The sequence below is a fragment of the Lissotriton helveticus genome, chromosome 5_1, assembly GCF_964261635.1.
Source record: "Lissotriton helveticus chromosome 5_1, aLisHel1.1, whole genome shotgun sequence".
NCBI classification, from domain to species: Eukaryota; Metazoa; Chordata; class Amphibia; order Caudata; family Salamandridae; genus Lissotriton; species Lissotriton helveticus.
In genome coordinates, this window is record NC_136065.1 from 89,977,327 (window position 1) to 90,001,180 (window position 23,854).

A 23,854-nucleotide genomic window follows, 5' to 3' on the forward strand; every position below is an offset into this window, starting at 1 on the left:
GGTAATTTTTATCAATGGGGTCTGTTAGTTAAAATGGGTACAAGTTGCAAAGTATGTCAACAAAAAATAAGGCACACAATTTTAAAACACAATACAGAGCCCCCGGCTTCCGCCTCAGGGGTGAGAAGACTAGCTATTAAAAAAAAAACCTTAGAAATTCACTGAAAAAAACACAGGTTTCAGGGACATTATAGTTAGTTGGACATTTCACTCGTACAAAACCAGAGAAATTTCGTCGTTCTAGTTAGTTGAGCTAACTATAACTTGCTCCCCCGCAATGCACTGCTGATGACGTCACATATTACATCACTCATGACATGGTCCGTGACATCACTCATGACATCTCAAATTACATCACTGTTGACATCATCCACCTGTTAATCTGATGCACCTCCTCACACCATAATATAACCTTTGATACACCCACTCTAAAATTCAGACTGCCATTCTTGAAAGCATAGACACACCAATACCAGTTACTAGTATATATATCTTATTTAGAATAATAATTTGCTTCTGGTGTCCTTAGGTCTTTCCTACTATGGCTCTGCAAAATGGCCAAAGGCATCGCTTTCTGCAATCGAGACTCAGGATAGCGAGATCAAGCTGTCAAAGGCTTCTCGTGGAGACAGAGGGCGCGGCAAGCACTTAAAACTCAGCAGCCAACCAACAGACACAATAATGTTATGTCTAACCCATTGCTTAATTTTAGTAAGAAAGAAAGAAAGATCTTTAAGTTCACAGAAAAATGAAATATGAATAAAGGTACAGTTACATGGTTGCATTGCATGTTCCCAGAAATGTGCATCACCCCCTCTTGTGCCCTCTTCCCTCTCTGGGAGTCTCTAGGATCCATGGGGTATCATATGTCCCCAACACTGACCTGCTACACTGGGAGAACCCCCTGACCTGTTAACAAAGTGAAGAATTTGGGCTTCTGGCTGCATTCTACCTTGTCCATGAAGTCTCAGGCTGCTAAGAAGGGCCGCATAATGAAATGGCTCAAAAAGATCTTATGGATACTTTCTTTTCTGCTCAGAGAACCATTGTTCATGACATGATATCTAGATTGGACTGCGGTAATATCCTGTACCTGGGGGCTGATAAAACTGTGATTAGACTTCTTCGAGTGGTTCAAAACTCTGCCGCCCGGCTACTGTTTCACCTTCCAAATTACTCTTCTGCATCTGGTCTTCTCTGCGATCTCCACTGGCTCACAGTGTACAAGTGGATTAACTTCTAGGCACTCTGTTTTATGTACAAAATAAACTCAGATTCGGGCCCTCGGTTCATGCAAAAACTAGTTGTCCCTTACCACCCTCCAAGTTCTCTGCACTCCAACAACTGATCCCTTTTTACATTGCCCAGAGTCGGGCACACCCAAATGGGTAGCCACTCTTTTTCTTTTCTGGGCTTCAAACTGTGGAATGCTCTCCCTGAATCTCTCAAATGCTGCTCCTTCTTGTCTACCTTCCAATAGGAGCTAAAAACCTGTTTTTTCTAGGCCACACTTCCTGGCCACTGAACCTGTTGCTAAGTGCTGGGAATCCCTTCGGGTAGCTATGTGCTCTACAAGAACTTAGTAATAATAATAATAATAATATATTATGGGGGTAGACCTTCTTCAAGGGCAGGTGCAGTTGGCTCTAGATCACCCACATGGCTCATGTGTAGTTCAGATCAATCTCTCATTCTGTTGAGGGTCTGCCTGTCATCCGTGAGTGAGTAAAGCGGGTGGTGGGTCAGTGACTGTTCCGAGGCGTATAGCTCAGGGCAGGCTGAGCATTTCCTGATGTCCTTCCAGGCCAGTCGTGCACACTTGGCTGAGTTCAATTCAGTACGGCCCCATTGAGGTGCCCTCCCAATCAGGGCACTCAGGGGTGTTGTATGTGCTGTCTCTCTCTCTATTGCTAAGTGGGCGATATATGACAGAGGGTGTATCCAGTGGTTTGTGCTGTGCCTGTGCAGAGTAGTAGTACAGCTCCAAGTCTGGTGCTGCTAATCCCCCTGGTCATAGGGCAAAGTGAGTGTTTCCCAGTTTATTCTGGGCTGACGTCCCCCCCAGGCTAGGGTGAGAGATACTTTCACTTAGTGCTTTGAAAATGTCAACAGGACACAGTCTATTCTTTAAAGGAGGGCCACATCAAAATGTTATTATGGGTTTAGAAATAAAATACTAATGTTTTTATCACTTGTTTAAATGTATTTATTGATTTTACAATTTAATAACGGATGTTACGCATGTGTACATATCAATGGTAAACACTTCCAGGTCACAATAACATGCCAATGATGTCTGTGGCATGTTTTTTGTGTGCAACATACGTACGGTAGGAGGGATGGTCGGGGAGCGAAACGAGGAATAGGAAAGGGAGAGTTGGTGAACAGGTAAGTGAAGTGTTTACTGTTGCCCAACCAAGGACTCTGTTGCCCTCCAATGTTTGCGCCTCATCCATACATCGGATCATTTTTCCTTATAATTGGTATGTCATTGTTGTGTGAGAATATTCCCACCTTGCTAGTCAGTTGTAATGCTCCCTGTGTATGTGTGTGAGGTGTTTAAGATATTATGTCGCCTGGAGCTCTGTCTGGTAGGTCATACTGCTGCCCATATTACACTCCGCCTGTTATTGGGGCCTGCGCCCCGTCCGTATCCTTGGCAGTCTGCCAGGTGAGGCGGAGGTCTAGTAGGATCATGTCCCAGGCCTCTGCTATTGGGAGCTCGCCCAACCCTAGAGTATCCTCTCGGTGTAGAGCGAGGCTCTCCGACTGTCTACCTTCCACAAGGAGCTAAAAACCTGTTTTTTCCTGGTCACTCTTCTTGGCCGCTGAACGTGCTCCTAAGTGCTGGGAAACCCTGCGGGTAGCTATGCGCTATACAAGAACTCAATAATAATAATATGGGTGTAAGCGTAATTCAAGCACAGGTGCAGTTGGGTCTGGATCGCCCACCTGGCTCATATAGATCGCCTTTGCCTCAAGAGTTGACACATACAAATCGCTCAGAGTGCAGGTTTCTCTCTGCCTCTTTGGTGGGGTTATGGCTCTGGTGGCATTGGCGGGCATGCGCTGCGTACCCGTCCCTTTAGCAGCAGCTTCAGTTGTGAAAGCTGTAGAGGCAGCTTCACTGAGGTCAAGGACTGCTGGTAATAATCAGTTCAGCAGAGCCTGCACGGCGACGCTCGTCTTTGACACTCGTGCGCCCTAGGCCAGTTTTTTTTTTTTTGCAGAGTTTTATATAGCGCGAACTAGACCCGAACCGAATCCGGTATCAGAGCGCTTTACATATTTTTCCAGTTACGTTACGACACACTTTCATTTTTTTTTTTTTAGGCACGGGGAGATTAAGTGATGTGCCCAGAATCACAGGAGGTTTTGGCGTCGTTACCGAGACTCGAACCCTGATCCCCAGGTCCGAGGTCGAGCGCCCAAGCCGCTAGTTGCACACTCTCTCAGTTGCACACGAGTGCTCAGCCATGGCCGCTACCACCTCCGGGTTGGGTGTCAGTGAATGGCTGGCATAGACAGTTGCGACCTGCAAGGTCGGATCAGTGCTTTCACATCAGCGTTGATGATGGCTCTTCTTGGGGTAGGTCTGATGTCCGGGTGCAGCCGGCACATATCAGGGCACCAGACAACACGGTGTTGAAATTCCCTTGAATGTTTTGGCTCAGTTCATAATGAGACTGTAAGAGCCCGCACAACACAGATGTCTCCTGGCTGTTCTCTGAATGGCAGTCTGCTTTCTCTGTGTGTTTCTCATGCCGGAAATATACTGGGCGTCTCTCCTGGGCAGGCTGACCCGCTGCAGTGCCTGGCACTCTTTCCCTCTCTCACCAGGCTGAAGTCTAGGTGCTATGCACCTCAGCTCTCCTATGAAGAACTGCAGACTTCAGGTGAGGTCTCCTCACCTCTGAGACCCTTTCTGCTCTGTAGACTCCAGCCACTGGCACACAGCAGCCCTTCGAGTACTATACATAGCATTCCTGGGTCAAGATAAAGTGGGAGGTTTGAGTCCTACTTTTAGAATACTCATTTTACAAAGAGGGGCTGCAGATTCACCCGCTTAGGCTCTGGAACCTTCACCAGAGCAGAACCCTGTACCCGTATACTAGTAACCCTGCACAGGAGCACAATACTCTGTCTACCTGTATATTGGTTACACATCACAGGAGCACAAGCCTCTCTCTACCTGTATACTAGTGACACATCACAGGAGCATAATCCTCTCTGTACCTGTATACTAGTGACACATCACAGGAGCACAACCCACCATCTATCTACTAGTGACGCATAACAGGAGCACAACCCTCTACCTGCATACTAGTGACACAGCACCGGAGCACACACTCTACCAGTGGCACAGTAAACAGTATACTAGTGACACAGCACAGGAGCACACACTCTACTAGTGGCACAGTATACCCGTGACACAGCACCGGAGCACAACCCTCTACTAGTGGCACAGTATACAGTATACTAGTGACACAGCACCGGAGCACACACTCTACCAGTGGCACAGTATACTAGTGACACAGCACAGGAGCACACCCTCTACTAGTGGCACAGTATACTAGTGACACAGCACCGGAGCACAATACTCTGTCTACCTGTATATTGGTTACACATCACAGGAGCACAAGCCTCTCTCTACCACTATATTAGTTACACAGCAAGGAGCATAATCCTCTCTGTACCTGTATACTAGTGACACATCACAGGACCACAGCCTTCTACCTGCACTCTGGTGACACAGCAGAGGAGCACTACCATCTATCTGTATACTAGTGACACATAAAGGAGCACAAACATTAACCTGCACACTAGTGACACACATGAGTACAACCCTCTACCAGTATACTAGTGGCACACCACAGGAGCATAGCTTCTCTCTACCACTATATTAGTTACACAGCAAGGAGCATAATCCTCTCTGTACCTGTATACCAGTGACACATCACAGGAGCACAAGCCTCTCTCTACCTGTATACTAGTGACACAGCACAGGAGCACAAACCTCTCTCTACCTGTATACTAGTGACACAGCACAGGAGCACAAACCTCTATCTACCTGTATACTAGTGACACAGCACAGGAGCACAAACCTCTCTCTACCTGTATACTAGTGACACATCACAGGAGCACAGCCTTCTACCTGCACTCTGGTGACACAGCAGAGGAGCACTACCATCTATCTGTATACTAGTGACACATAAAGGAGCACAAACATTAACCTGCACACTAGTGACACACATGAGTACAACCCTCTACCAGTATACTAGTGACAAATGTGATGTCCTTTATTTCATAACGCACTCGAGATTTTGAGCTACCTCACTGGCTTGTTTCTAGAATGCTTCGAAGCACTGGAGTGGGTATTGAACTGGTGACTTCTTTGCCCTTTTTTTTTTACCGCACCCGAAAACTCTTTGTACCGTGAGGGGAAATGTATTTAAAAAGGGTGTTCTTACACGAGAAATGAATTGTGGACCCCGATGGTGCGACTTGAGTATGTTCTACGACGTGTACCTGCGCTGAAGTACTTGGGAAAGTATTGAAAAGTTTGCGGTTGCGGTCCCTACATACGTTGTGGGTCCCTAGCTTGGGGGAGGGGCTTCTGCCAGAGGTAAGCGTTAAAGTGAGGGCTATCTTGAAGAGAAGGTTGTCCAGCAAACACTGGTATCGAACAGAGGACGCTTTACTTTGCTGTGTGCGTACGTTTTTCTTCTCGGGCTCTGCCGCTTTCTGTGGCAGTGCTGGCTTAATAAATAGGCTGCCTATGGCGCTGTACAGAGTGGCAAGTCTAGACGCTGTTTAAATACACCGGTGTGTGTGTGTGTGTGTGTATATATGTATACGCGTCGGCGATAAATATGTTAATGGGGCATTTTGGTGAAGCTGCATTTAAACGCTGGAAGGCAGGGATGCAGTCGTTGCCTTCTCACTGCTTTGGGCACTTTGGTGATTAATTAAATACTCGGCCGTCCTGCCGAGGAGAGGAGCACCATCTGGAAAATGACAGAGGCTGTGGGGCTGAACCTTTCAACTCCGTGAAAGCACTGCGTCCTAATGCGGAAAAAGGCTCATCGAAACAAACCCTAACCTACTAAAGGATTTTAAAAAATGCCTAATTTAAACAACAGCTTGGAACTTACTATAAGTTACTTTACCTGACTCGCAATTGGACTCCAAGTCCCACAATTAACTATGGACTATGCACTCAGCACACGCCCATGGGGGATAATGGAAATAAATAAAGTCCCAAGAATAAAGCATTGCGAGGTTTCCTTTGTGTTGTTTGGCAGCCCGAGAAGAAGAGGCAGAGAGCTTCGAAACGCGTCGGCGATAAATATGTTAATGGGGCATTTTGGTGAAGCTGCATTTAAACGCTGGAAGGCAGGGATGCAGTCGTGTGCCTTCTCACTGCTTTGGGCACTTTGGTGATTAATATATATATATATATATATATATATATATATATATATATATATATATATATATATATACACATATATATATATATATATATATATATACACATATATATATATATATATATATATATATACACACACACATATATATATATATATACACACACACAGTGGCTTTTTTGGCGCTTTTCAAGTATGGCCCTGCACCCGGCCCTGTTTTCGGACCCTGGCTGAACTAGGATTGTTGTCCTTGCACTTGGGTGCCATTGGTTTTTCAATACATGGCTGTGTTTGGTCGCTGTTAAATCCGATTGCTCGTGGCGCAGTATTGTACCCTTTGTAGCTACTGAAGCTACAGTCTTTTATTTTTACTTGGCTCTACGCATTTGATGCGGTTTTAAACTAGTGAAGGCTCTTGGGCGCTACATTGGGGGGTACCGTGTTGAGCCTAGGGATGCTACTGTGCTATTTTAACATGGCGGTTGGTCTTTGCGTCATATTGGCTACTGATGAAATGCATTGGCTGCTCTTGGCGCTGGATGCTCACTGTTTTAAGACCGCGTTTACTAGGAGCTAAGCTACACTTTGGCGCCGCGTTGGGTTCTCTATAATTCAGTATCTACTCTTGGCTCCGCTTCTAATGAAGATGGCGTGACCTGTTTTTGATGACGATGATCTGACCTGTGGGGGGAAAAGGAAAGGTCGGCCTCCCGCAGGGCCCCGCCCCTGCTCCGATATTGATCAAACAGAAAGGCCGGATCATGTGCCTCGAACTGGGCCCCCAGATTTTCATTGCTTGTGACTTCCTCTGGTATAGTAGCATGTGCGGCTCCCCTCAGCGAAGCAGCGTACTACTGCTGTGAGCTTTTAAATATTGCATTTCTATTTTTGTTTACATGATTTGAAAGGGTTAGGTTCCTAAATGTTAATATTCCCATCCTTCCCCGGGACGTATGTACACACAGTCTGAATGCATTAGTACGATATGTATTGGGTGACGTTCAGCCCAGATGTTTCTTCAAATCCTGCGATCGACCACCAGGTTTGTGCTAGTTTTACTCAGAATGTTCACCCACATCTTTGCATAAAGGTCGTCAACAGTTCAGTGTGGCCAGCGTTTTCGTAGTGTATTTGTAGTTTACGCGCGATTTTATGGAGTACTGCTGGTAACCATGGTTTCCACGCGTTGAGGCTATGTTTCACCGTTTTTACGACTTTAGGGTGTGGAAGGAGGGAGCCCCCCTGCTTAGACTTTGGTATATAATCATGGAGTCTACTAATGCTGTGTGTGGGGCTCTGTGTGTGTGTGGGGCTCTGTGTGTGTGTGGGGCTCTGTGTGTGTGTGTGTGGGGGGGCTCTGTGTGTGTGTGTGGGGCTCTGTGTGTGTGGGGGGCTCTGTGTGTGTGGGGGGGGCTCTGTGTGTGTGTGTGGGGCTCTGTGTGTTTGTGTGGGGCTCTGTGTGTGTGTGGGGCTCTGTGTGTGTGTGTGGGGGGCTCTGTGTGTGTGTGGGGGAGCTGTGTGTGTGGGGGGGGCTCTGTGTGTGTGGGGGGGGCTCTGTGTGTGTGTGTGTGTGTGGGGCTCTGTGTGTGTGGGGGGCTCTGTGTGTGTGGGGGGGCTCTGTGTGTGTGCGGGGGGCTCTGTGTGTGTGTGGGGCTCTGTGTGTGTGTGTGGGGCTCTGTGTGTGTGTGTGGGGCTCTGTGTTTGTGTGGGGGAGCTCTGTGTGTGTGGGGGGGGCTCTGTGTGTGGGGGGGCTCTGTGTGTGTGGGGGGGGCTCTGTGTGTGTGGGGGGGGGGCTCTGTGTGTGTGTGGGGCTCTGTGTGTGTGTGGGGGGCTCTGTGTGTGTGGGGGGGGCTCTGTGTGTGTGTGGGGGGGCTCTGTGTGTGGGGGGGGCTCTGTGTGTGTGGGGCTCTGTGTGTGTGTGGGGCTCTGTGTGTGTGTGTGGGGCTCTGTGTGTGTGTGTGGGGCTCTGTGTGTGTGGGGGGGGGCTCTGTGTGTGGGGGGCTCTGTGTGTGTGTGTGGGGGGCTCTGTGTGTGTGTGTGGGGCTCTGTGTGTGTGTGTGGGGCTCTGTGTGTGTGTGTGGGGCTCTGTGTGTGTGTGGGGGGCTCTGTGTGTGTGTGGGGGGCTCTGTGTGTGTGTGTGGGGCTCTGTGTGTGTGTGTGTGGGGCTCTGTGTGTGTGTGTGGGGCTCTGTGTGTGTGTGTGGGGCTGTGTGTGTGTGTGGAGCTGTGTGTGTGTGGGGGGCTGTGTGTGTGTGTGGGGCTGTGTGTGTGTGTGGGGCTGTGTGTGTGTGTGTGGGGCTGTGTGTGTGTGTGTGGGGCTCTGTGTGTGTGTGTGTGTGGGGCTCTGTGTGTGTGTGTGTGGGGCTCTGTGTGTGTGGGGCTCTGTGTGTGTGGGGCTCTGTGTGTGTGGGGCTCTGTGTGTGTGGGGCTCTGTGTGTGTGGGGCTCTGTGTGTGTGGGGCTGTGTGTGTGTGGGGCTGTGTGTGGGGCTGTGTGTGTGTGTGGGGCTCTGTGTGTGTGTGTGGGGCTCTGTGTGTGTGTGTGGGGCTCTGTGTGTGTGTGTGGGGCTCTGTGTGTGTGTGTGGGGCTCTGTGTGTGTGTGTGGGGCTCTGTGTGTGTGTGTGGGGCTCTGTGTGTGTGGGGCTCTGTGTGTGTGGGGCTCTGTGTGTGTGGGGCTCTGTGTGTGTGGGGCTCTGTGTGTGTGGGGCTCTGTGTGTGTGGGGCTCTGTGTGTGTGGGGCTCTGTGTGTGTGGGGCTCTGTGTGTGTGGGGCTCTGTGTGTGTGGGGCTCTGTGTGTGTGGGACTGTGTGTGTGTGGGACTGTGTGTGGGACTGTGTGTGTGTGTGGGACTGTGTGTGTGGGGGGCTCTGTGTGTGTGGGGGGCTCTGTGTGTGTGGGGGGCTCTGTGTGTGTGGGGGGCTCTGTGTGCGTGGGGGGCTCTGTGTGCGTGGGGCTCTGTGTGTGTGTGGGGCTCTGTGTGTGTGTGGGGCTCTGTGTGTGTGTGGGGCTCTGTGTGTGTGGGTGGCTCTGTGTGTATGTGTGGCTTTGTGTGTGTGTGTGGCTCTGTGTGTATTTTGCTCTGTGGGTGTGTGTGGCTCTGTGTGTGTGTGTGTGTGGGGCTCCTCTGTGTGTGTGTGTGTGGGGCTCCTCTGTGTGTGTGTGTGGGGCTCCTCTGTGTGTGTGTGTGTGGGGCTCCTCTGTGTGTGTGTGGGGGGGGGCTCTGTGTGTGTGTGTGTGTGTGGGGGGGGCTCTGTGTGTGTGTGTGGGGGGCTCTGTGTGTGTGTGTGGGGGGCTCTGTGTGTGTGTGGGGGGGCCCTGTGTGTGTGTGGGGGGGGCTCTCTGTGTGTGTGTGTGTGTGGGGCTATGTGTGCGTGGGGGGCTCTGTTTGTAGGGCTCTATGTGTGTAGGGCTCTGTGTGTGTGTGGGGGGGGCTCTGTGTGTGTGTGTGGGGGGGCTCTGTGTGTGTGTGTGTGTGGGGGGCTCTGTGTGTGTGGGGGGCTCTGTGTGTAGGGCTCTGTGTGTGTGTGTGGGGCTCTGTGTGTGTGGGGGGGCCCTGTCGCGTGGGGGGCTCTGTGTGTGTGTGGCTCTGTGTGTGTGGGATTGTGTCTGTGTGTGTGGGGCTGTGTGTGTGGGACTGTGTGAGTGGTGCGTTGTTTCTGTGTGTGGGGGTCTGTGTGTGTGTGGCTCTGTGTGTTTGTGTGTGGCATTTGCGAGAGATTAAGCTATAAGTCACACTCCTCACAACTCACTAAATTACACTATCCACAATTTTATACTCACTCTCTGCTACTCTCTACTACACTCTAATACTAAAAAGTACTAACTAACTACTGCTCTCTAATATATACTCTATTTTAAAAGTAATTCGCTACTCACTCTACTAAATAGATATACTACTCCATATACTATCTATAACTCACTACACTACCTCTATTTCTATCTACTACTTTTCATTACTCACTACTACTCGCTAACTCCTACACGCTCTCTACACACTATCTACTACTCACTCTATACTACACTCCACTAATCTACTCTACTCACTAACTACTATTGCCTACAACTCACTCCTACTCTACTCTATACAAGTATACTCTCTATTAATCAACTAGTCACTCTCTACTAACCACTGCTAATACTCTCTACTACTCTCTAATGCTTACCTAATGCCATTGTAAATGACAATACCATATATTTATCGGTTTAAAAAAAAACAATAAATGAAAAAAATGACATTTGCATTGCCAACAGCTCTAACTTTAACAAAGACGAGACCATTGCATTGTAAATGCTTGTTGGTGATGCTAGAAAGACGCACCTCTCTCCACTGCTGAAACACTCCTATTCTTGCTCGGGTGAAACATGCCTTCCCTGATAACACACATGCTCCTGCTCTAAGCCACAGAGAGACACACCTCATATGATCATACACACGCTCTTGCCCTAAGCTACAGTGTGAAACCCTCACCTAATAACACAGAGACTCCTGCTGAAAGCTACAGTGTGACATACCTCGCCTGATAACACACTGCGTCTTAAGTCTAACCAACTTTTCTTTGGTTCTCACAGAGCAAGTTAAAAACTGAGAAGAAAAAACTTAAACCTGAGTTTGAAAAACTGTGGCAGCTCATGAAAGAAAATGAGCAAACACTGCATGAAAAACTGGAGGAGATGGAGAAGAAAATTCCCATGGTAGAAAATGCAAATATTACCAGATTTTCCAATCAAATCACCTCTCTCAAGGCCTTGATAACGGAGATAGAAAAGAAGTGTGAGGAGCCGGCGCCGGAACTCCTGAAGGTGAGATACTGTTTGGTAAATAAAACAAAAGAAGGAAGTGAAATATTCATATTTTGTGTGCCTTATTAAGTGTATGAGCAGAACACATATGATCTCCTGGCAGGGTCGATGCTAAGTGACTCCACGCACTCTGACAGCCGCACACAATATACAGACATAAATTATTTACATTGTCCCCCTTGATGCTGTGAGCCCAACTCAATATACAAACATTGGAATGTACAGTGACCTCTCACCATGTTATATTCAAGTTAATGCAAATCACAGGAGTATGCAGTTCCTGGGTGGTGGGGGGGAAGAATGGAAAAGGGGGGGGAAAAGGAGGGGGTCGAAGGGGCCATCTGTGTGAAGTCCAGGCACTCGATAGAGAGTGCGTAGTCGCACTGGGAGTGCTCCAATAAGGAGCAAGGGCCCTCACACACCCCAAGGGGTGTCATTCTTCATCATAGGGCAGACTGTTGGGCCGGCGCTGCAATACCCAACGGGCCCCGCAGGGGGGCTCTTTGCCGGAGTTCTTTTCTGGTTGCTGTTGTGAAGCTAGGTGTTATGAGGGAGCTTGTGTGTGGTGAGTAGAAGTGAACAAATGTGCTTGTGATCTAAAAATGGCTACAAGAAACTCCAAGGGTAATTGTATTCTCTGGGTTCTGGTGCCGTGTGTTAAAAAAAACGAATGAGTCGTGAACTGAAGGGGGGGGATTATACCCGCTTGGGTCTAGATAAGTGTGTATGGTGTGTGAATGGTCGACATGTTTCTTGCCCTTTAGTGTCGCAAGGTCCTGTGCGAGCCAGGTGCGAGTTGGTCCCGTACAGTGAGGATCCTCAGTCAAGTTTCCTCCCTGGCTTAATTAGCGATTACTCTGGCCTTCCATGGTTGGGGCAGTCACATTCCTCAAATGAGGTGCATGTCCACAAGAAGGTAGACCAATTTTAACCTCTCACATTTTCACACTCTTGAGATTACGTTCAAATCCAGGCTATAGGGGAAGAAACTTTTGAACAATACCCAGTCACAGCAATAGATGTATCCTAGGTCCTGAAGAATTGCCTAGATCCGTTCGGACACTAAAGGGCAAGAAACATGTCGACCATCCACACACCAAACACACTTATCTAGACCCAAGCAGGTATAATTCTCTCTTCCCCCACCCCCTTTCAGTCCACGACTCATTAGTCGTTTTTAACACATGGCACAAGAACCCAGAGAATACAATTACCCTTGGAGTTTCTTGTAGCCATTTTTAGATCACAAGCACTTTTGTTCCCTTCTACTCACCACACACAAGTTCCCTCATAACACCTAGCTTCACAATGGCAACCAGAAAAGAACTCTGGGAAAGAGCCTCCCCGGCCGGGCCTGTTGGGTATTGCAGTGGCGGCCCAACGAGGAGCTGCTCTATGATGAAGCTAAAGAATGGTGATGGATTAAACCCAGATCAGTTGACTGGGGGTGAGCGTTTGATTTGCTCAAACGCTCCGTCCATCACCCCCTTTGATATCGGTTTGATGTATCAAGTGGAGGTCTTCCTGGTCTTTTGATTGCTGACTCTCAATGCAGGGTTCCTTGACGTCTGCGTTCTTCCCTAAACATCTTGCTGTGTGTTCAGGGTTCTTTCACTTGTCAATTCTAGCTTTTGTAGAAAGGAGGCCGCGAGGCCTTCTGTCTTCTGCCTCTGGTGTGTCATCCAGTTGGCTCTTTGCAGGTGAGAGGCTTGAAGCTGACCTCGGGGTGGATGGCATTGGATCATTGGCCTCTAGATCTTGCTTACTTCGCCAGTGAATTAGAGCTTCTGTGACTTGAGGGCCATTTGTCTCATTTGTTGTTGCCCTGTAGTTCTCTATGTTCAGCGAGGCCCCCCTGGACTCATTCTCTTCCTCATGGGCCCTTTCTTTGTGGATTTTGCCGCTTGTTTTGCAATTTGTTCCCTCATTTGCCACTTAATGCACCCCCTTCATGCCACCCCCCCAAGTTGGACCTGTTCGTGCACTTCCCACTCACAGTCCTTAGGGCATGAGTGATACCTAAGCTTGAGGTGGGGGGACAGCTAACGAGGGTCTGGTCTTGAGATTTTGTGCTCTATGGCAGCTTTTGTTGCTTCCGAGGGGCTATCTGGGATAATGAATGTGCTTATCAGCCCTTATTGGGGGGCGTTCACTAGCGGTGGCTCTTGATTGAGTGATGAGGCCGTGCTTCTTGTGATCCTTAAGTATGTAGAGCCTGTGAGCTCATTCACTTCCATGACGTCCCTTGAGGTTGGGGGGGGGGGGCTTCTTTTTGGGCACCATACTTTGGAGCTCCTGTAGGTGAGTCTTTTTGCTTTTCCCCTCTCTCCTCCTTCCTTCTTTCTTTCTTCCACACTTCAAATAGCCTGTGGCCCGTGCAGCTGAAGAAGGCCCTTAAGTGGCCCTTGGTGGTGGCTGACATATCTAACGCCTTGTTTTAGGCTCCTGATACCCCATCAGGGCAAGAAGCTGGTTGCCCGTTTCAAACATAGAATAGTAGCAATTTTATATTACAGGTGACCCTTAGTTATAGTACAGGGTGCGCAACATTTATGTCCACAAATTGCTGCCTGCCAGCAAAAGAAGTTTGATTTATAACTGTATTACCGTGACACCCTGAACGGCAACCAAATTTCTCACCAATATAGCTTAGGGAGGGATTAGCGGTATAAACCTCCTTATTTTGGTCATACGCTGCCACTTTTAACTGATGCTCTGCTCAAATAGGTTGTTGAGTAGTTTACAGTCAAGAAGCTTCCTGAGAAGTAGCTCAATATAAATGGCACTGGATGATGGTGAAAGAGAACATCCAGGAAATCCCTACAAGGGCAACAGAGAACATCCATTCAAGGGGGATAGGGAGCATCTCTCGGAGGGCAACAAAAAGCCTCCCTCCGAGGGCGACAGAGAGCATCCCTCAGAGAGTGGCAGAGAGCATCCCTCAGAGAGTGGCAGAGAGCATCCCTCCGAGGGTGACAGAGAGCATCCCTCCGAGGGTGACAGAGAGCATCCCTCCGAGGATGACAGAGAGCATCCCTCCGAGGGTGACAGAGAGCATCCCTCCAAGGGTGACAGAGAGCATCCCTCCGAGGGTGACAGAGAGCATCCCTCCGAGGGTGACAGAGAGCATCCCTCCGAGGGTGACAGAGAGCATCCCTCCGAGGGTGACAGAGAGCACCCCTCTTTGGCTCCACAGCCAGTTCTGAAACTCTCGAAGTTGAAGTTGTTTATAATGACCATGACCTGTCAATGTTGGTACAAACATGTAGTTCACCAGTTAATCTAAACACATGCTCAAATGCCATTTCTGCTTCCAGGAAAATGATAGATAATAAACCTGTGCTTTCCCGGACGGCGATTTGGTAATCAAGGTAATCACAAGGTGGTCATTCTTATGGCCCTCATCAATGCACGATCGTTGGGCAAACATAGCCAAGAAATAGCGGACCTTATCATTGATAACAACTTAGATGCCCTTTACATCACAGAAACATGGACGGATGATGCATCAGCCCCTGACCTAGTAATTGCAGTCCCTCCCGGCTACAAAGCCTACTGACAGGATAGGGTTAGAAAAAAGGGAGGGGGTCTGGCCATCATAATAAGAGACCGGTTCAAGGTCCGAACATCTTCTATTCCCGTCACTTCATGTGAAGCCATGCATTTTAACATAAAATTCTCAGCCCTTTTTAACTTTAAGGGAGTGCATTTATATCGTCCCCCTGGGACAAGAGCAGCCTTTCTGACCAATTTAATCACGATAACGGAATCGATAGCTACCGAAGAGTCTACGACAGTTATGGGTGACTTAAATTTCTACCTGGAACAAGAGAACGATAGGGTCACTGCCACCCTCACATCAGAACTAGAAATAATGGGCCTTAGACAATTGGTTACCTCCCCCACCCATCAGGCAGGACATACGTTGGATGGTATTTTTTCCAACGTAGAGGGCTTGCACATATTAAACATTCTACCCATTGACGCTGGGCTATCTCTCGGGCCTCAGGTGGGGACGGTGGTCTCCTCCTGCATGTTCCAGCTGCGCAGGATTAGGAAGGTGGCTTACCTCCTCACCCCTGATGCTCTGTTGCAAGTTATCATGGCCCTCGTCCTCTCCCGCCTGGATTTTTCGAATTCCATCTATCATGGTTTGCCTAAATGTTCCATCTATAGGCTGCAAATCATTCAAAACCAGGCGGCGAGACTGGCCCTCGGGATACCGAAATGGCAGTCTGCCAAACCCCTTCTCATCAAATTACACTGGCTCCCTGTTAGCCTAAGGGCAGCCTTCAAGCTTGGCTGCCTTATTTTTAAGTCTCTCTCTGGCTCTTGCCCCGCTTTCCTGAAATCCCTCATTCGGCCCTATTGTCCTTCACGTAACCTCAGATCATCACACTTACACCTCTTGGTTGTCCCTTCCACTAAACTCTGTAGATCTGGTGGTCGGAGATTCGCCTACCTTGGCCCCAAATTTTGGAACTCCCTTCCTCTCTCAGTTAGGATCTCTAACACTCTCATCCAATTCCGCAAATCACTAAAAACCTGGCTTTTTCCGCAATCTAGCTAAAGTCCCTCTGTTCCTTTCAGCATCCAATCAGCGCCAGGAAACTCACGGTGACAGTGCGCTTTATAAGCACCCCCTTAACATAACATAACATAACCCATGCCATGGACGGATCACTTTGCTATACTTAGCGGCCTGACAATCAAGGAATCATGTAGGAAGAAGGTCCCATTTTCCAAACCAGAATCCTTTAAAGTTTGGAAGAATATTAACCACACTGATCTAAAAAAACTTCTGGACAAGACTCGCCCAGATTTATCCAATGAACCCAACACCGCTACCGGTCAATTCCATGAATGGCTAGGTAAGGCTACGAATCACCTAGTACCTATCGAACTCCACTCTAGGAACAGAAGCACACCGACCGCCCCGTGGTATACAGAGGATTTGAGAACCCAAAAACAATTAAGTAGGAATAGGGAAAGGCAATGGCGAAGAACTTATGACACCGAAAGTAAGATTAAATCTAAAGAATCACTGGCCACCTACAAACTATGATTGTTGCAGCCAAAAAAACATTTTTCTCGGAGCAAATCGAAAAAGCTAAAAATTCCAGTAGGCAACTATATGACATCACTAAAACTTTATCTGGTAATGCTCCAGATCTTAATCCGTCCCCGTCGCAATCACTCTGTGACGCAATGAGTTCTTTTTCTCCAAGGTAAATGACATATACCAAGCTTTTACTTCAAAAACTAATATCTTCAAAGCTCCCCCTTCATACCTGCCTTCTGGAAAAACCCTGTCTAGTTTTAAGGCTCTGACTACCGATCAAACAAAGACCATTGTCGTGTCTATTAAAACGGGATCGGCTTTGGACCCTTGTCCATCCTCAGTACTTTCTATGGTGATGGACACTACTATCCCGGTCATCACTCATGTTTGCAACACAATTCTGAGTTCTGGAACATATCCAGATTCCTTAAAAAACACACTGGTCAAACCTCAGCTGAAGAAACCAAGTTTAGATAAGGAGGAATTAAAGAATTATAGGCCCATAGCAAGCCTCCCTTTCCTAGCTAAAGTGGCCGAAAAAGCCATGAACCAGCAGCTATCAGAGCACATAGAGAAACATCATCTGTTGGACGACACACAGTACGGTTTCCGTAAGTATCATGGTACGGAAACCGCCCTTATCAAAGCAGCAGATGATATCAGAACTATCCGTGATCAGGGAGGGACAGCACTACTTGTACTGCTAGATCTCTCGGCAGCCTTCGACACGGTCAACCACAAGATCTTGGTCGACTGTGTCGGAAGGATGGGCGTTTACCACACGGCGAGAGACTTGCTCTCCTCCTTCCTGGCCGATAGAACACAGGTGGTCACACTTGGGCCATACCAATCAGCCAAGCTGTCACTACCGTGTGGGGTTCCTCAAGGCTCATCCCTTAGTCCGACACTATTCAACATCTATGTGTCGGACCTTGCTTGTTGTTGGACCCGGCCTCATGGCGTGGTCCTACCCCTCCCGCATGGCGGGCCCAGGACGATATCCGCCCTCCACCAGACCTCGGGCGGCCCCTTCGGCCCGATCCTGCACGCCCCAACCCCACAGGGCCGGCTACCATCCCGGTCCACCAGCGCAGGCCTGACCCCAGCGTAGGCCCATCACGACCTCAGCACAAGGCCGTGCCCGACTCCATCTTGGACCCGCCACGTCACAACCACGTGGCCTCGGCCCCAGCCCAGGCCCCAGCGAAGCCCCGACATCGAGGCACCAAGATCCACCCAGGTGGTCGAGTAGCCACTCGACAGATCCCGGAGGAAGGGGAGTTTCGATGGGCCTCCAGCCGTCCCCGGACGCCTGGTATCGATCGCCCTCTGGCCTCCCTGGGCGCTGGCTCCACCCCCCTGCTGGGTGTCTGGACACCATCATCCCGGCCCCTCTGACCCCCAGGCGCGAGGGTCCGGACTTCAAAGACCTCCAGACCTATATCTGGGCGAGCCCTGGATTAAGACTTCAGTTGTATCCTGGACTGGAAGCCCTGCTGACGCTGTCACGGCCGACACCAGACTAACTCATCCGTAACCCGACGACCATCTGAGAGCCTGCTGGCGCTGCCGCGGCCTACCTTGCGGAACCATCTGAGAGCCTGCTGGCGCGGCCGCGGCCTACCTTGCTGAACCATCTGAGAGCCTGCTGGCGCTGCCGCGGCCTACCTTGCTGAACCTTCCGAAGAGCCTGCTGGCGCGGCCGCGGCCTACCTTGCTGAACCATCTGAGAGCCTGCCGGCGCTGCCGCGGCCTACCTTGCTGAACCTTCCGAAGAGCCTGCTGGCGCTGCCGCGGCCTACCTTGCTGAACCTTCCGAGAGCCTGCTGGCGCTGCCGCGGCCTATCCTGTCGAACCATCTGAGAGCCTGCTGGCGCTGCCGCGGCCTACCTTGCTGAACCTTCCGAGAGCCTGCTGGCGCTGCCGCGGCCTACCTTGCTGAACCATCTGAGAGCCTGCTGGCGCTGCCGCGGCCTAATTCACTGAACCACCTTGCAAGCCTGCTGGCGCTGCCGCGGCTCGAACATCTCTGAACCCCCCAGCTCGAGGATTGAGAGCTGTGCGTAGGGTATCCCTTCCTCCGCCCAGAGTAAGACTGTCCCGCTACCTTACCCCCCTTTACGAGACTTTCCAGATCCCTCGATCTGCTTGTACATACTGCCAAGAACCAGCAACCGTTTATTCCCTATAAAAGCTTGAGAACTTAACTTCTTGTGTGGTGTCCATCTGTAGTGTTGTGATTACTCTGCTGTACGATCCTAGGAGAGGACCCTCATTCAGGAGGCCTCTCAGCAAACGCTCGGCTACTCCTCGACGGAGAGGTGGACCTAGGGGTGGTCAGTCAGACATCTTCTGCCTCACCCCGGGGACGCCTTTCTAACATTGGTGGCAAGCGCTGGGATCCGAGCCCACGCAGATCGTACAGAGAGTAATTCGCTCACTACCAAGAAAAAAACCACTGCAACCATGAGCACAGAATTCCAGAAAGAGAAAATGGAAGACTACAGTCACAAGGAGCTAAAGCAATTCTGCAAGGACTTAGGCATCGCTACCACTGGCTTAAGTACTAAAGAAGACTTTAAATCGTCCCTGCAGGCCTGGGTGGACGCCGGCGAGGCGCCACCCCCGAGGGAAGATAACCCGGGCCCGAACGGAGGCACGGAGGCTGCGACGAACCCAGCGGGAGGGAGACCCGCGAACACAGACACGGGCCTCCCCCACGAAGATGCCAGAGAACGAGAGAAGAACCGGCTCCACGAATTGGAGCTCGTTCGACTCAGACAAGAAGGAGAGATCCAACTGGCAGAAAGGAAGTTAGCCCTCGAGCAGCTACGGCTAGAAGGAGACCTAGAAGAAAGGCGAAGACAAAGAGACCTCGAGGAGAAGAAACTCCTGCACGAGCGCGTCCTCAAAGAAATGGAATTTAAAGCCAAGGCAAACGAGACTGATCGCTCCGGGGGGAAGACCTCACCTCCCCCGGGGGACACAAAGGTGCACATACCTAAGGATGTCGTCAAAGAGTACTATAAGATCGACGACATCCAACAGAGGTTCAAAGCCTACGAGGTCGCCATGACCGCCCATTGAGTACCCCTCAAGGACTGGGGCGCCGGCCTGTGGGGGAAGTTTATCAACGAAGGGAGAGACGCCCTGCTAGAGCTCCCAGACGCCGAGATGACCTCGTACGAGCACATGAAGACCGCCCTCCTCACTCGCTACGGACTCACCCCCGAGATGTACCGGCAGCGATTCCGAGACTGCAAAAAAATCCCCGGTACCACGTGGGTGGAGTACGTGAACTATTACAGCCGAGCTTTCGAGGGGTGGACTCGGGGCTGTCAGGTCACCACCTACCAGCAGTTGGTCGACCTCATTCTGTGGGAACATCTATCCAATAACTGCTTCATCGAACTCCGGCAACACCTCCTCGACAGCAAGCTGACTGAGCCACGAAAACTCGCTGTTGAGGCGGATAGATGGGCGAGCACCCGAGTCGCCCGGGGTCCGACGGAAGACTCCGGCCGGGGATCTCCAGGAAACCACCAACCCCGAGGCGGCAGAGTAGGCCAGAGCCGAGGACGAGACGCCCCCCAGGGGTCATCCCCTGCCTCCACGTCGCCACCCTGGGGCCAGAGAGGGGGCCCCCCAGCCAGACCAGGGCCCCGCCCGAATGTTACGTGCCACAGATGCCAGCGACAGGGTCATTACGCGAATGACCCCCTCTGCCCGATGAATCAGCGACCCGGCACCACCGGGCCCCCAGCCCGCCAGATAATGGCCGCGGCCCTGGGTGAAGAAGGTAGTGAGGAAGAGGACAACGGCCCCGAGCAGGCCGAGTGGGAGCCCGCCGCCATGACCTTAACCTGCCTGGGGACTCACGGCCTAATCCCCCGAGGCCCGATCCCCGGCAACACCCAGAAGTACCGCCAGTGGGTCACCATCAATGGTCGCCGGACCGAAGCCCTCCGTGACACTGGAGCCAGCGTAACAGCAGTCCGCTGCCATTTGGTGACCTCCGAACAGATCCTTCCTAACGTCCTGTGCCCAGTCCGGTCCGCAGATAACTCGGAGACTTTGTGCCAGATGGCCCGCATCCCCTTCGAGTGGGGGGGAGTGTCGGGCACGCTAAAAGTGACTGTCCGCGACGATGCCCCCGTGGACTGCCTCCTTGGGAACGACCTGGAAAGTTCCCCCTGGGCAGGCGTCGAAAGAAGAGAGCACCTAGGGATGCTAGGCCTTCCCGAGTGGGTCTGCGCGACCACCCGTTCCATGTCCGCCCGAGCCTCCACCCCAGCGGGGGAAGCTTCGACTGAAGAGCCGGAGTGGCCCGCACCGCCGCCACCCGTCATCCCCGAGGACCCTGGCCTGGAACACGGCTCCTAAGAGCCCGACCAAGAAAATCTCCCCGAACTCCAACACCTCCCCGAACTCGCGCAATGGCGCCAAGAAGGGGGTCCCACTCGCGAACAGTTCCGGCAGGAGCAGAAAACCTGCCCCTCCCTTGAGGGGGTCCGACAGCAAGCCGCTACTCAAGCCGCGGGAGACCCCGCGGGGTCCCACTGGGTCTATTGGGACAACGACCTTCTCTACAGTGAGCAGAAGATTGCCGAACTAGGGGCCAGCCGGGTGCTGGTCGTGCCCCTCCGATTCAGAGACTTCCTCCTAAACTTAGCACATGATGTGCCCCTCGCCGGGCACCTGGGGCAGGACAAAACTTACAGCCGCCTGGTGACCCATTTCTACTGGCCGCAAATGCGGAACGATGTGCATAACCACTGCAGGACCTGCCTGACCTGTCAAGCCAGCGGAAAGAGCGGGGGCAAGGTGAAGGCCCCGCTCCAACCTTTTCCCGTGGTCACCACCCCCTTCGAGCGAGTGGGGATCGACATCGTAGGGCCCCTGGATCCTCGCACCTCGCAGGGGCACCGCTTCATCCTCGTCCTGGTGGATCATGCTACCCGCTATCCCGAGGCCATCCCCCTCCGAACCATCACGGCCCCCGTGGTGGGCCGAACCCTCATGAGCATCTTCTCCCGAGTCGGCTTCCCTCGGGAAGTCGTGAGTGATCGGGGCTCCAACTTTATCTCGAAGCATATGCGGTCCCTCTGGCAGCAGTGCGGGGTCGCCTATAAGTTCACCACTCCGTATCATCCCCAAGGAAATGGACTAGTCGAACGATTCAACAGGACACTGAAGGGGATGATCAAGGGCCTAGAGGAGCCCCTCCGGCGCAAATGGGATGTCCTACTGCCTTGCCTCCTGTTCGCCTACCGAGAGGTACCCCAGAAGTCCCTGGGGTTCAGCCCTTTCGAACTCTTGTACGGGCACCCGGTCCGAGGCCCCCTCAGCCTGGTCAAGGAAGGCTGGGAGACGGCAGTCCGAGATGCCCCACCTGATGTCTACCGGTACCTCCTGACCCTACGCAATCAGACTCGGAAGTTTCGGGAACTTGCCGAGGCCAACCTGGAGGCTAGTCAGGAGGAGATGAAACGCTGGTATGACCAGAACGCCTCGTCCATCGAATTCGAGCCGGGCCAGCGGGTCTGGGTCATGTCCCCAGTCGAACCTTGTGCCCTCCAGGACAAGTGGACGGGGCCCTTCAAGGTGGTGGAGCGCAAGAGCCCCGTCACCTACTTAGTGGACATGGAATCCCCCAGGAACCCCCTCCGGGTTCTCCACGCTAACCGACTCAAGCCGCACTTTGCCCGCACTGAACTAAGTCTGCTGCTGGCGACCGATGACGGAGCGGAAGACGACTCCGACCCACTACCAGACCTCCTCAGCACCTCCGAGAAAGACGGCTCCTTCGAAGGGGTCCGGCTCTCCTCTACCCTGACCCCAGAGCAGCAACAAGACTGCCGGAAGCTGCTGGGGCAGTTTGCGGATCTGTTTTCCCTCACTCCGGGGGTCACCCGGTGGTGTGTCCACGATGTGGACACCGGAGACCGCCCGCCTGTGAAACACCGAGCTTTTCGAGTACCCGACCGGGTTCGGGCCTGCATCCAAACAGAAGTGGCCAAGATGTTCGCTCTGGGGGTAGTCGAACCCTCCAACAGTCCCTGGGCCAGTCCCGTTGTCCTGGTCCCTAAAGCCGCCGCCCCCGGGACAGCTCCGGAGCTCCGGTTTTGTGTTGATTACCGGGGACTGAATGCTGTCACCAGAACCGACGCCCATCCTATCCCCAGGGCAGATGAACGAATCGATCGCTTAGGAGCTGCCAAATTCCTCAGCACCTTCGATCTCACGGCGGGGTATTGGCAGATCGGCCTCACCCCGGGTGCACAAGAACGATCAGCCTTCTCGACCCCCGATGGCCACTATCACTTCAAGGTGATGCCCTTCGGCATGAAGAACGCACCAGCAACCTTCCAGAGACTCGTGAACCAGGTGCTGGCCGGACTAGATGAGTACAGCGCTGCCTATCTCGATGACATTGCTGTGTACAGCCTTCACTGGGGTGAGCACCTGACCCACCTCTGGACGGTCCTGACGGCCCTTCGGCGGGCCGGACTCACCATCAAAGCCAGTAAGTGCCAGATAGGCCAAGGGACTGTGACCTATCTGGGACACCAAGTGGGAAGCGGCCACGTGGCTCCCCTCCAACCAAAGATAGACGCCATCCGGGACTGGGAGCCCCCAGTCACCCAGACCGCCGTCCGAGCCTTCCTGGGGCTCACTGGATATTATCGGCGATTTATAAAAGACTACGGGAGCATTGTGGTGCCCCTGACCGAACTGACCTCCAAGAAGCTACCAAAGAGGGTGCACTGGACCCCTGCGTGCCAAACGGCTTTTGAGACTCTAAAGACTGCCATGTGCACCGCCCCTGTGCTCCAGGCCCCCGACTACAGCAGAGAGTTTGTAGTCCAGACCGACGCCTCGGAGCACGGCATCGGGGTGGTCCTGTCCCAAGTCAACCCCGAAGGAATCGACCAACCTGTGGCCTTCATCAGCCGACGCCTGCTGCCGAGAGAGCAACGCTGGAGCACCATCGAGAGGGAAGCCTTCGCCGTGGTGTGGGCCCTCAAGAAGCTCCGGCCCTACCTCTTCGGCACCCACTTCCGGGTCCAGACCGACCACCAGCCCCTGCGTTGGTTGATGCAGATGCGGGGAGAAAACCCGAAGCTGCTGCGCTGGTCCATCTCACTGCAGGGAATGGATTTCACCGTGGAGCATCGCCCGGGTAACGACCACGCCAATGCTGACGGCCTGTCCAGATTCTTCCGCCTTGGCGAGGAGAATCCCCAAGAAGATGGGTGACTCTCCCCTGCCTTCAAATGGGGGGGACGCGTGTTGGACCCGGCCTCATGGCGTGGTCCTACCCCTCCCGCATGGCGGGCCCAGGACGATATCCGCCCTCCACCAGACCTCGGGCGGCCCCTTCGGCCCGATCCTGCACGCCCCAACCCCACAGGGCCGGCTACCATCCCGGTTCACCAGCGCAGGCCTGACCCCAGCGTAGGCCCATCACGACCTCAGCACAAGGCCGTGCCCGACTCCATCTTGGACCCGCCACGTCACAACCACGTGGCCTCGGCCCCAGCCCAGGCCCCAGCGAAG

The 23,854-nt window shown here is 52.1% G+C and overlaps 1 protein-coding gene across 2 annotated transcripts in view; it reads left to right on the plus strand.

The window, feature by feature from the left end:
* Positions 1 to 23,854, plus strand: part of LOC144754194 (E3 ubiquitin-protein ligase TRIM39-like) — an 85,601-nt gene that overhangs the window by 22,264 nt on the left and 39,483 nt on the right. For both annotated transcript variants that reach the window (XM_078641778.1, XM_078641779.1), the window contains exon 3: positions 11,002 to 11,232. In XM_078641778.1, the coding sequence (XP_078497904.1) occupies positions 11,002 to 11,232 (231 nt within the window). The remainder of the gene's footprint in view (positions 1 to 11,001; positions 11,233 to 23,854) is intronic.